The following is a 13,512-nucleotide window of genomic DNA, read 5'->3' as shown; positions in this document are numbered from 1 at the left end:
ACCAGAGAAGAAATGACAAATCTGGGCGATTTTTAAAGCAGAATGACAGAACTGATCAGGAGAGGTGGAGGTACAGGTAGATGAGCTCAAATTAAAAACGGTGCACAGCTTAGATAAGGCATGACTAACAAATGTGTGGTTTGTGAGACACGCTGCTCTTGGATGAGTACGAACACCCTCCCACTCTCCCAAGCGCAATGAGGAATTTTTGGCCTGACATGCAAGGATATAACAAGGGCTAATGGTATGACAGTCAGGCAGAAAGTTAGGTAAAATATCCTGATAGTGAGATATATTTTGCTATGGAGCAGTCTCCCAAGGGAAGGGGCAGGAGCTTGGTCCTTTTTAAAGCCAGACTGGACAAAGCATTAGAAAAGGTACTCCATAGAACCATCTTCCATTGGCAGAAAGAACCAGTGATCTAATAGGCTCCTTCCACATCTATCTCCTATGACATGATGCTCCCTGCAGTGAGTTTTGACTATTTTAAACTCAGAGGGTAAATAGGAGGTAGAACTGGAGGAAAAGATTAATGATAAGAACTAAGAAAAAAAATTGAGGTTTATTTAATAGTCATGAAAAGTAACAGCTTGAGTGTTCCTTTGGCCAATGGTGCTATTCAAAAATAGCACTGCAAATGGGGAAGAGAAAGTTGTTACATGGTTAACAATTATGGTAATGATTGATTTTGATAGAACTGTAGTGCAGAAGGATCCGAAAGCATGTTTCAGATTGGGTGTCTGCACATGTGCATTCATGTCATGTGAAAATTGTTTCAGCTGACACTGAAATGCAGTGACCACTGGACCAGAACAGTCTTAGTAGCAAATATGTCATTGCTGGTTCTCTTGGCCCACAGTACCCTCACGCTCTCACCTCTTGGTGACTTTTCAAAGAGCATTTCTTACAGAAGCTGTCTATCTCAGGCTGTTGGCTCTAGATATTCAGCTCATGTCCTAACATCTTTCTGTGGGCCTTGTGCCTGGATTAGGCTACCATAAGCAAGGGCTGCATCTTTTTGTTGTTTTTATCTCACGTCTTATGTGTACTGACTTTGTCTCTGAACTGCTGAAGGACAAAAGGACTCTCATTTAGTGTAGCAAAGGCAACAAGGAAACCCTGCTAGAAAAGTCTGAAAATGTGAAGAAGGAACATCTGTATGTAGAACTAGAAAAGGCAAATTGGAAAAGTGAAAAGCTATTATTTGCTGGTTTTTAATATTGTCATTTTGAAGTAAAATGTGTTTGTTGTCATTCCTATGAAGATCATCCTTTTTCTTTTTCTTTTTCTTTTTTTTTTTTTTAACTAAGCAGTCATAAATCAGAGTATGGTCCTTTTAGAGTTAGAAAGTGGCCAGAATACAGATGTTACCATAGTCCTGCTTTGTTTATCCTGCATGAAATTAAGACTTTATTAGAAGACAGCCTTGAGAATCATTTGACTTGAAAGAGGAAGGAGATGAGCTAGGTGAGAACCTGCATATTGAACACATCATCCCTTTGAAGCCACATACAGTGGCACTGACTCACAAGACATTAAAAATTATTTGGTCTCTTTTACACTACCTGCAAAGCTATGCTATCCCAATATTTGTTAACTTCTCAATTATTCAAGCACCATCAATTTATTAACGAAGATGGCAAGTGTTACTCTAAAAAGTGACCCCAGATGAGGTACTGTATAGTTTGACTACCTCTGTTTGTACATATCACTAGAAAGATTTATCCAGTTTTCAGGATTTTCATACAATAGTCACTACTGATCCAGCTGTTTGAGCTATTATCTAGTTGTGCATACATCGGTCAAAATTTTTCTCTGAACATTTTTATTATTATTTCCAGAGGTTTATTGGAGGTAGAGTTCTCACTTTTATCCACCAGAAATTTTAACATTTCACCAAATCAAAATACCCATTCAAGCCTGAGACAGAGTTCTGCTACTCTCATACTTCTCATAAATCAGAGCCCAGAAGTATTTATTTAACAACTGATATAATAGGTTTTTTCCTTTCTTTCTTCTTTTCTTTATTTTTCGAGATTGATGAGGCATTCAGAGATGCTACAGGGCTTTCTGGTTTTTTTTATGTGCTGATGAGAAGCCAGCAGCTTGAAAGCCACTGTTCTCAGGAGAAGCAGATTCTTAGTGTTACAGCTGCTGACAAAATGGTTGCATCAATAACTTCCACCATATGACCTGCCAAAAGCACAAGGTTCTCCTGTTTTTTTTTCTCAACCATCTTATGGAAAAATTCTCTGTCCAAAAACTTTCAACTAGTCCTAGGAGTTAGACTGTAGGTTAGTTTTCGACTTTCAGTTGGACCCATGTTCCTAGACTTCTTTTTTTTGTAAACAGGACTTTTCCTTTTTCCTTTCCTTTTCCTTCTTCAGTTATGCATCTTTGCAGCCTTACAGTTCTTGATAACCTTATCAAAAATCTCTCAGATTGCTTTTTTTCGTCATCTGCTGTTACACAGTATAACATTTAGTCTGGGTATACTGTCTTGTTTTGGGAGAAGGGTATCCTCTGGCAAGAGGCTGTAGGTCCCTTGCCTCTGTTTGCTTGTTGGCTGCGGGAATGAGGAGGCTGGAGAGGAGTGGGAAGGGGCCTCATCTGGAATCTAGCAGCGTGTCAGTTTCATTCACGCAATCATCGTTTCCTGTTTAAATACATTCCTATGAGGTAAAAGAGGGATGTGGTTCAAAAGTCCAAGTACAGAGCATATCCTGAGGAGTCAATAAGTACCATAACAAGTGATGTGACCTACTGAAACAGGAGTTGGGAGCTCTTCTTTTTGTTTTCTGCGTGGCATCAGCCAGTGAGACCATGAAGAAGTTACCCTCAGTTTGCCAGTCTGTAAAATGGGAATGGTGATGCCAGTTTACCTGCGTTGCGTATTTTGAGACCTCCAGAAGTAATATGCTGCATAAGCCTGGTTTGTTAGCATGAACATTTCATGAGACAATGTTTGCATTTGCATCATGGCACATCCCAGTCATACAGGGACCAGCTCCATATCTGGAGCAGAATGATGAGAAGGGCTACTCAGGAAAAAGAGAACAAATAACTTAGCACTGTAAGAAAAGAGGAAAGTAATGCATTGTGCTGGGGAATGCTTATGGCATCACTACTGCACGTTGAACTATCTCTGGTTGTCTGGGTCTCGCCTTGAAGGACACATTGTTGAGCTCTGGGATTTCCTCTCCCTGAATTCTCCAGATCACTAGCAATGAAAAAATATGGGACAAAAAATGAAAACTCATGACAGTGAGAGAACAGGGAAAATTTCTATTGGCTTTTTAGTTGGTACGGTGGGCAGGAGGGGATTCTGCATCTCTGAAGCCCTTCTGCAAGGACTTGGTGTTGAGAGCTGATTAACACCATTTGCTGTGTTCGCTCAGTATCTCATCACCTTTAGCCAGACCCCCACAGATAGTCTGGGCAGTGCAGAGCCAAAACCAGATGCCTTCATGCCAAGGAAGAGCTGGAAAGATCGGTGCCTCAACTTTTTCAAATGTGCAACAGCAACCAAGGAGATTCCATGCCAGAATCTGCTTGGCCTCTCCACAGGGCTCTGATGGATACGCAAGCTGAGGCACTGCAGCATGAACACTATGTTCATTGAAAAATGGGTAATCCACCACCTGGCATGTTCACCATTGGGCAGCCTCTGAGAATCCTCTGTGCCGCCATTGCTCAGGGTAGCTATATGTCTCCACTGTGCCATCAAGCGTGGCTTCCTTCACCACAGTGTGCCATCACCCCCCATATAGGGCCTCTTTCTTGGGCAATTTCTGCTGGTATGGGGATTGTCTGCAGTCTGCTGCTAGGAACAGGTAGTCTCAGCAGCAGCAATAGTTGGTCATTCGGTGCTGCATCAAGAGTCCTTCTCCTTGGTGGCCCAGGTGTGCAGTGGGGGTCTCCAAGGACTTGCACTGAATGGTCTGTTGGTGCCAATGAAGCTGGTAAGAGGTGGGTGCTAAAAATTCCTTTAAGGGAAACTGGAAGCAATAAAGAAAGGCCCTTTGGAGATAGGACGAGGTTGAAGATTGGAGGAAGGTGCCAACTCAAGTGGCATGAACGCCCTTGCTCTCTGCTGGTTTTATTTTACAGTTAGAAGGAAAAAGTGACAAGATCATTCTGCTCTTCCAGAGCTAATGGATGTGGTTACAGGATGGGGGCCGTAGATTTTACAGAGAAGTTGGTGGAAAATGGCTGGTGGCCACACTTGCTGGTGGCAGTAAGGCTGAGCTTCTGAAGATGGGAGGAAGAAGACAGGGGTCTAAGAAATCTCTTTAAAAATGAGGGAAAGCATAGAGAAATTTAAGAGGAAAAACAAGATAAAATGGCAATTGCATTTAAGCGCACGCATGCACTCACTCTCTTGCTTTCTCTCTAACACCCACGCACTCGAGTACATACATCTTTTGGTCCAAAATAGTAGGGAAAATACATTATAGCCTTTATTGTCATGAGTAATTTTTCTTCACGTGTCACTACCAGCAAATTCTCAGAGCAAATGGATACAGTGCACAAAGCTCATGAATGTGCTTTTTTTATTTTCTAAACCTGAACAAAGCAAAGCAAGAAAGCCCCTGTGAACTGCTGAGTTGAAGAGCTAGATGCTGACAGCTCTTGGATGGATGAAGGCTGAACAGAACAATCTGTATGCTAGTAATGCAACGTGAGACAGCAGGATGATTGTGCGAGGAACCAGGGCTCACGTTACTCACAAGAATGGCTTTTAGGTCACAGCCTTTTTCCTCTGGATGTCAGGTAACCTGCCTGTGGCCCCACTACACACTTCCATCCAAAATGCTTGGCCAGCTGGAGATTTCCAACCCCTTAAGTTTAGCCTGCAAAGGATCATGGCTAAAAATCATCTGCTGGCTGCTCTTGCTTGGAGGTAAGATGCAATGCAAGTCTGATGCATTTGGGCTATATGGGCTGCACAGCAGTTTTACTCAGTGAGGTGAAGAGTGGCAGCTGACGGTTGGTTTTAAACTTGTGCCATCTTTCTGCCCTACTGGCAATAGTGTTAATACTCTGCTCGGAATGGCTGAACTTGAGATGGCTGCATGTGGGGAGATTGGGGCACCATATGTTCTGTAAAGAATCACAGGATTATAGAGTTGCAGTGTTTGGAAGGGACCTCTAGAGATCTTCAAGTCCAGCTCCCTTACTAAAGCAGGTTCCCAACAGCAGGTCACACAGGAAGGCATCCATATAGGCCTTGAATATCTCCAGAGGAGGAAACTCTACAACCCCTGTGGCTCCTCCTTCTTGCCCTTTTTGAAAACTGCTGTAACATTGGCTATCCTTCAGTCTTCAGGCACCTCTCCTATTCTCCAAGACCTTTCAAAGATTACATGAGCAAAAGTTAGGCTTCACACTAAATGTGCTTGGACACCCCATCCCTTGGGATGATCTCAGCATAGGCTTGAAGAGTTGCACTGCAGCAGACTGGCAATCTGGGACTATGCCTATAGCTGATACCGCAGACATTCCACTGCATACTGACACTGGGCTCTCTGGCTTTGACTGGTGTTTGCTCGGCTCCCAACTCACTTGGACAGAAGATAACACCAATTCATTCAAAAATGAAGATAGTTCATCACATCCATGTCCCATGCAGAAAGGAAAAACATCCCTTGACTCGTATATGAATTCTTCTGTTCCGTGCATTCATTAATGGCTGAAATTCAGGAATGTATAGTGTGCAAGAAAAGGTTATTACAACTCCTGGCAAGGAATGGCATTTGAATTAGAAGATTTTTATTTTAATTTATTATTTATTTTAATATATTTTGTGCAAAAGGCGAAGTAATGCTCAAGGTTCCCTCCCCTCTGTTCCAATCTTACCTTTCTAGTGAATGAAACTACTGAATCTGAATTGAAAATATGTGGGGAAAAAAAAGTAAGTTTTTTTATGGTGCTTGGAAGAAAATGGATTCTCAGAGGCTCTCTCTTTAAATATGTCAACATAAACGACATCCTAGCAAGTCTTGCAGATTGCATGGCATAGGCAAATAACTGCTATTTATTGCATGGGCTGTGCAGTTTTTTACCAAGGTGTTTCTGCTACATGCAGAATAGATGAAACAAATTTTCTTTGTACATTTGTATAGTGCCTGCCAGGCAATGCATGCAGTTGTCTCCGTTAGCTCTCATTTGCACCAAGGCTTCTCACCCAGAATTTAGCCCCCCTCCGAGATAGAGTACATCTCATCTATGGTACTTATTACAGGACGGGCCAGATTCTGTGCAATTTTCTGTGCAGTTTTCTGTGCAATTTTAGTTAGTTACACATGATATTTTCCTTTCATTCGGCCTCCCTCATCTCCTCCACTGTAAAGGCATTCTGAGGTACATGTATTATAAAGTTACAGGAGAAAGGTCTTGTAATTGCCACTGATGAGGCCAGCACTAACTCTGTAAGTTTTCTCAGTCTTTGGCTCACAGCTGGTTTCAAAGGGATAGCAAAATAAAAGAGAAAAGCTTAGCAAAGGAGAAGAATACATCAAGAGAGGCTCAACAGGGAAACTCACATGCTCCTTGTGTGGCTATGTGTAGAAGCCACATATGTAATCACCTTGGAGTTGATTTGATTGAGCATTTTGATACTACGGAAAATAATTAAAGCTATTTCTTCTCTCTTTGCCATCTGCATTACTACCACTGCCTTTGGGTATTCTTTACTGGTAAGTTATTTACAAAATTTATTCTGCATCAACCCACCTGTGGATGAGAGCATCACTTCTGTTGCTTACAGCTGTCATCAGAGGGGCAGGGCATGTGTCCAGAGGTACCCCTGGATTTTGCTGAATCAGATTCCAGGTTTCCTGCTGCAATAACATACTGCAATTCTTCTCTCCATTGCTGATCTAAACATCCGTAGTGACGCACACCACTTATATCTGTGATGCCACATTGAGTGCATGTGTGTCTATATGTTATTTCCTTGGGCAGAGCTCATGTTCTCCCACTCACGTTTATTTTTCAGAGTAAGGATAATAAAGGTCTCAGCACTTAGCCTACGATGACTGTTTTGCAGCAAGTGCAAACCAACTGAGAAGAACGAAGCCTGCAGGAGTAGAAGGAGGAAATGAAAGTTGCCGTACCGACGGGGCGACACGAATCCCACGATGGGTGGATTAGGCTGAGCGTTATCAGTGATGATGAAACACAGCAGACTGTGGTAATGAAATATTTATGAATGGGGAAATGATACTGCATTCTGCAGTGCAGCACGGGGGAAAGTGAAATTTCAAGAATACTGTAATAGCAAAGCCCTCCATTAATTATCGAAAGCGAGCTGTAATGCCAGTTACTATGACAACAGGGTCCCCTATGCATTTTGCACCATTTTGGGGGAGGGAGGACTGCTTCTATTTACTGTTTCTTTTCTGTTGGTAATTGTGACCATCTCAGCTTGCGACTACGTGGTTAATTTCGATGACAAAATTATAAAGTGGCTATTGGTTAAAATATAGGGAAAGCCTTTCATAAGTAGTATTGGTGTTTTTATTCTGCGAAGAGCTGAAGATACCCCTTCTCATATTTAAGGAGATGCTACTGTCATTATTAATAATCTTATATAATATTAATGTATGATAATGTAATAATAAAAAGCGAAATGTTACTAGAAGTACTATTAATAATAATTTCAACTGTGTTACGCTTTCTACCGCAAAGCATTTTAGAAACAATGATTAATTAAAATGTCAGTATTGGCACGCTAAATCCACCTCTACATTTCCAGATGGGGCGAGGGAACGCACAGCCTCTGCCCACTTATTTTTAATTACTACTTGTTTGCTTTCCTAAACCCATGACTCTCTGTGAGTTCTCCAAGTAATGCCCTGGGGCTGTGCTGCTGATTTCTGTCCCCACCTCTGCTTGGGCTGAGCAAGGCTCAGAGCGTGGTGGGGATGAAGGATGCCACGCAGAGCATGACTCTGGTCTGTGGCAGCATGTCCTTCTGAGGAAGCTCTCCCAGCTTTCCACGTGGCCCAGATTTGTGGATTAACAGCTATATAAATAATTGCCAAAAGGAATGGGCAGGGAGGTACCCTGCAACATGTGTAGTCTGATGGCTGTAGGTGCTGGGGAGGGGTGGGGATAATGGGCTAAAGAGAGTGGCCCAGGGGGGCTTGCTGTGCCTACACAGCATCTCCTACTGCCACTGTGAGAGGCAGAGGGCTGGTCTGCACAGGCCACTGCTGCGGGCCAGTCAGATGTTTCTTACATTTTTTATCTTCTTATTTTTAGTCTGAGTGGTGCATTTCATCATTATCAAAGAGCTATACAGGCGTTCTTACTGTAGCTGCTTTCCAGGTAGGAAAAGTGGGCTGCAGAGCCATTAAATAATTTGCCTAAGGTGACACAGGAAATTAGTATCAGGGAGAGGAACACAAGCCATGTGTCCTATTTCCAGCTTTAAGACCTTCTTCGTGGTGTACAATGAGTTCTTTGTACTCGGTTCCTTTAGGAGGGAAGGTGTTGCAAATGTAAGAAGGAGAAAATGTTGGGAATTTGCTGTGTGAGTGATTTGTTGCAAGTAGCTAGATGCAATCATTTCTGATAAACATTTCCTTACATGGTGAAACAAGCCAGCAGTAGGCATTGCAGCCCTGTGCATCTGTCGGAATGCAAAAGCTAACTGTAGGAAGAGCACATGAAATGTGTAACACGGGATTTCTCTATCGCCACTTTATAGGAGATGCAGTGAAAGGTGTAATTCCTTATGCATGGGTGTAGGTACATGCATATGCACACACACACTTGTAAACATATGTTTTACATGCATGCAATACAACTGGCTACACATTGTGATGATCACTGGCTTAGAGAGAAAGGGTTTTGCCTGTTCTTATTCATGATGATCTTACTAAATGTATTTGGACAAGAAACGTGTTTGGTTTTTTTATTACTACAGCTTTCCTTTTCTTCCCCTGCCCTCAGTTCAGAGCCCTCAGTTTCTTTTTGCCCAAGTGCCTTATTGCTGATCTAGTGCAGACACCATCCACCTTGACCTGGGTCAAGACCAAAGCCAGGAGTCATAGAATCATAGAATCACAGAATCCTTAGAGTTGGAAGGGACCCTTAAAGGCCATCCAGTCCAACTTCCCTGCAATTAACAAGGACACCTACAGCTACAGCAGGTTGCTCAGAGCCCTGTCCAGCCTGACCTTGAGTGTCTCCAGGGACAGAGACATTCAAAGTCAGGCTGGACCAGGCTCTGAGTCCTCTGTGCCCTTTAGTAGCCTGTTATTTTTTCTTTAAAAAAAAAATAATAATCGTAAATAAATAAACCAAACACAGCACAGTGAGAATGATGTGAATCTGTGAGCAATAAACAATGCAGTAACATAATCCAGCATCCCACTGCCTGATGAGTGGCTGCGCTAAGCCAATAGGGAAAATGAGAGTGCTGTTTTCACTATCATGAGAGCTGCCCCAAAGGACTAATACGAATGTGAGCTTCCCTCTTGTTGACTCCAAGGTTAGAGGCATCCACTAAATAGCTCAGGCTACAAGCCACTGACACAGGGAGGAAGGACAGGCCTGGCAGGTGTGGGAACAAGGAACAGGTCATATTGGGTTAACCGTTTCAGAAACATGACAGAGAAGTAAGGTAGCTGAGAGCATGGAGGAAACATGGTAATGTTCCTCAAACACGGTGTCTAAACATCAGCCAGAGGCAGGTCAGATGAGGACAGCTGGACATCCACTGCAGCTGTGCCCCATGTCCACAGCATTCCGGTCACTGCCTCTTGCTGCAACAGGATTTCTCTCAGTGAGGGTTATGGTTTGGCCTCAGAGAAATGCATTGCCAGGCATTCAGAACTATCTTGGGCGGAGGACAGCTATGTTGCAGAAGAATTGTTAATCGCAAGGCAAGCCTTCATGTCAAGGAAATAATGTCACTAATAATTCCCTTCACCACCCGGAGGTCTGTACCTCCCTGTGTTTGGCGATGTCCATGGGCTTCTGCTGGGAATAGCTGGGGATGTCTCTTCTTTCTCTTTCACATACTCTTAGTCGGCAGTCTCTGGGCAGTAAAGCTTGATAGTATGCAAATGTGTGTGTCTTCTCTCAGGTGGAGGGTGCTGTTAATAGATTTGTAGACCTTCATATGGAAAAGAAGCTGTGTCCCTAGAATGTGTCCTACAGCTGAGGAAAGCCTTGCAGGCCCCTTGGGTTGACACTACACAGTGTTGGCGGCTATAGTATAAATTACCTTGTCTACACAGGGATTAACCCATGTGTCAACTCTTGTCAGAAGTCACGCTCTTCATCTCCAGGAGGACGAAGCTGAAAGCCATCGTACTATGAATATTTGTACCAAACTCTGGGCTCAGTCTAAAATAAATGTCAGATAACTATAACAAACATTTAGAAAGAGCGCAGACCAGAGTTTGCAGACATTTCTACCTGCTGGAGCAAGAGCCCTGTTACCTCTTTGGAACAGGCAGCCTCAGAAGAGTGCTAGGAAGGGCCAGGTGCAGATGGAGCAGAGGGGAGTCTGGAAAGGGAGAGCACTTCTGGCTGCTTCTGCTTCTGCTTCTGACAGCCCCTGGGTTGCTGGGGGAAAAATACATCTGCACATCACTTCATAAATGATGTATAGCAATATCAGGCTGAGCAGGGACTTCCCTTCCCTCATAAGGGAGGAAATAGGCCTTTTCATTCTGATGTGGCCATCAGCTGCACGAGAGGCATTTCTCCCCCATCCCCATGTCCATACTGCAGTTCGGTGCATACAGCCAAGCAGCTCTGCCTGCAGTGGGAGCCCAGTCTGTACACCATCACCCAGTAGAGAAACCCCCTTTGGTAGCTGGGGGATCCTGTGTTTGCGCTCTGGGTGTTTGTACTTCCCCATGCAACCCTGCCTGGCCACCATAGGGAGCCCAGAGAGGCACGAGGGAACTGGGAGCACTTAGTCAAGGGCAGAAATATATGGATTCAGTCAGCAGTAACAGGAATCCCTGAGAACTGCAGACATTTTCCAGAGCAGCTATTTTCTCTGCCTGCAATGTTTCATACGCTTCTTGCTGACTTGCCCTGAAGTGCAAATAAAATTCTTTAAGGTCTGAGATCTAGAAGTCCTCGATCATGCAGTCTTCATACTGCTCCTGGTTGGCTGTGAGTTGCTGGGAGGGAGGGATTTATGCTCACCAGCCCACAAAAGGGTTTACACCAGCATGTTCACTGCACGTCCTCCCCGACCAAGGTACAGAAGGTGAATGCAGAGCTACGTGATGTGCTTGGGTTTTGCTCTGCAGCAACAGCCAGAGGCGAGACATTGGAGGAGGCTGTATGCTCGTGCCAAAATATGCTGGAAGGCCGCTGTACGGAAGGTCACTCTGACTACCAAGGGTAGCCAACTTACTCTTCCCTCAGCTCACCATCAGCCTCTTTGCATTTCTGCTGCTCCCCACACCTTTTTATAGCTGCCAGGCTATGTGTGTGGATGTGTGGCGGCAGCCGGCCTCTTCTCCCAGGTAACTGGTGAAAGGATGAGAGGGAATGGCCTCAAGTTGCACCAGGGGAGGGGTTGTGTTGGATACTGGGAAAAATCTCTTTTCAGAAAGAGTGGTGAGGCACTGGCAAAGGCTGCCCAGGGAGGTGGTGGAGTCGCTGTCCCTGGAGGTGTCCAAGAAATGTGTGGATGTGGCACTGAGAGAAGTGGGCATAGTGGTGTTGGGTTGGTGGTTGGACTAGATGATCTTACAGGTCTTTTCCAACCCTAATGATTCTATGATTCGGGGAGATGTGATCAGGATGCAGGGAGGACTGTGGACTGGCAAGCAAACATCCAGATGAGAAATATCAGACTTCTGTTAATGATCATGGGCTTCATTTAAGTTTCCGCAGCCAGGCTGAGCAATGTGTGTGCGGGCAGATGGCTGCGGGTGAGTGATGGGAGCCCTGCTCCTGGAGCAGAGCCCGCTAAGCGGGAGTGGCTGCCAGCCGTCAGGATGGCACTCAGCAGCCATGTCCTCTACGATCCTCTGATTCATGAGCAGGGAGCACTGCACCACTCAGCGGCACTCGCAGAGCCCTTTGGTACCATCCGTCAAGGTTTCACTGCAGCAGCTTCAGGATCCACTCCAGGCAACGCTCCAACACCGGGCCCAGCCGAACAGGGTCTTGACTCGGCTTGTCACGCTTGCGATTAGTTCTTGATGCTGTGAGGCAAAAGGAAGCTGCGGCTTCAGGCCAACAGCAGACTGTGCAAGCCCCAGAATGCACCAGCACAAAAACAGGTGAGATGTGCCTGACGGTGACTTAACAGCCTGGAAGATCTGTCACAAATTGGGCAAGAGGTGGTCATCTCGTGGTCCATCAACAGCTAACTGCAGGGACAGCATGAAGAAGGCTGAGAAATGTCTGGGATTGCAGTGCTTTGTGTACCATTGGCTCTGCACACATTTGTGGGCATCTCCTTGGTTGAAGGTGGAAGTTTTGGAATTTCTATCCCTTTTCCCTCTTCTATGCCTTCATAAAGCCCTTTGTGCTTAATGGCATATCTATTAGGGGGAGATCAGGCAAATGAATTATATTTAGGAGGCAGCTGTTTTTGGTGCTGCTGGTACGTTATCACCTCATTCCACCGCTAGAACAGTCTTCCCCGCACTGTGTGCTGAGATGTTAAGCATTTCTGTAAAAACCTATTTACTAAGCAGAGAGATCCTTCAGATAGAAATAAGAGTCTAAATTTTCTGGGAGTTAAAATAAAAAATCTTTGTAGGTTAGAATTAGCTGTCAGATTGCGGGGATGAAACCACCTGAGGTTAGAGCCCTGCTGCTTTTTAATAGGCAAATGAGCTATTTCATGAGGAATTGCCTTACTGTGACTATTGAAACCAGCGCTGTCTTCCAGCAGTGCCTCCTGCGATATGAGGCGTCGCGGGGGCAGGAACAAAGCAGGAGCCAGGTGAGACTGCCAGGGAGACAAAGGGTTCCTCTGTGCCACAGGACGCCTCACACTGAAGTGGATATTGCCATTTACTGTGAGTGCCTGGTCATTACCACTCATTGTCATTTATTACATGGAAGGGTCTCCTAGGGCTCTCATGAACTTCCTCAGAAGTGTGCCCCGGCTTCCCTGCAGCATTGTTGGAGTGGAGCGTGACAGCACTTGTCAGCAGAGCAGTTGTTGCGACACGCTGAAGAGCTCTAATGCACTTTTTAATTCTGCTTCATCAGCCTCCCCGCGCTTTCTTTCAAATCCACATGGGGGTTTTTCTGCTGTGTCCTTCCCGGATGATGAAGGCTCTGTTTGCCGTGGTCTTTGTTCAGCTCTTTGTAATCAACAGGAGCTGGTGCCTGACTGCCTGTGCATCAGCCCATCACCAGAGTGTTTCCCAAATCCTTCTCCATTTTCTTTCCTGGAGGATTGTGCTGGCCCCACACCCTGACAGCTGGCCACCGCAGCAGGGACAAGTGAGGCATTGCGTTTAACTTACTGGAAGAGACATAGAATCATAGAATCACAGAATGTCCTGA

At 44.8% G+C, this 13,512-nt stretch overlaps 1 protein-coding gene and 1 long non-coding RNA gene across 7 annotated transcripts in view; one reads left to right on the top strand and one right to left on the bottom strand.

The window, feature by feature from the left end:
• FARS2 (phenylalanyl-tRNA synthetase 2, mitochondrial) overlaps positions 1 to 13,512 on the top strand; it is a 288,269-nt gene that overhangs the window by 251,987 nt on the left and 22,770 nt on the right. For all 6 annotated transcript variants that reach the window (XM_021388665.1, XM_021388660.1, XM_021388659.1 and 3 more), the window contains one exon: positions 7,001 to 7,195. In XM_021388665.1, coding sequence (XP_021244340.1) covers positions 7,001 to 7,040 — 40 coding nt within the window. In that variant the 3' untranslated portion in view covers positions 7,041 to 7,195. The remainder of the gene's footprint in view (positions 1 to 7,000; positions 7,196 to 13,512) is intronic.
• Positions 3,745 to 6,994, bottom strand: LOC110394699. The gene is made up of 2 exons (XR_002435806.1): positions 6,736 to 6,994; positions 3,745 to 5,692 (listed from the first exon to the last, which is right to left on the bottom strand). It is a non-coding gene; the product is annotated as an uncharacterized LOC110394699 (long non-coding RNA).

Source organism: Numida meleagris, chromosome 2, assembly GCF_002078875.1.
Source record: "Numida meleagris isolate 19003 breed g44 Domestic line chromosome 2, NumMel1.0, whole genome shotgun sequence".
NCBI classification, from domain to species: Eukaryota; Metazoa; Chordata; class Aves; order Galliformes; family Numididae; genus Numida; species Numida meleagris.
This window is presented reverse-complemented; position numbering and strand designations above follow the sequence as displayed.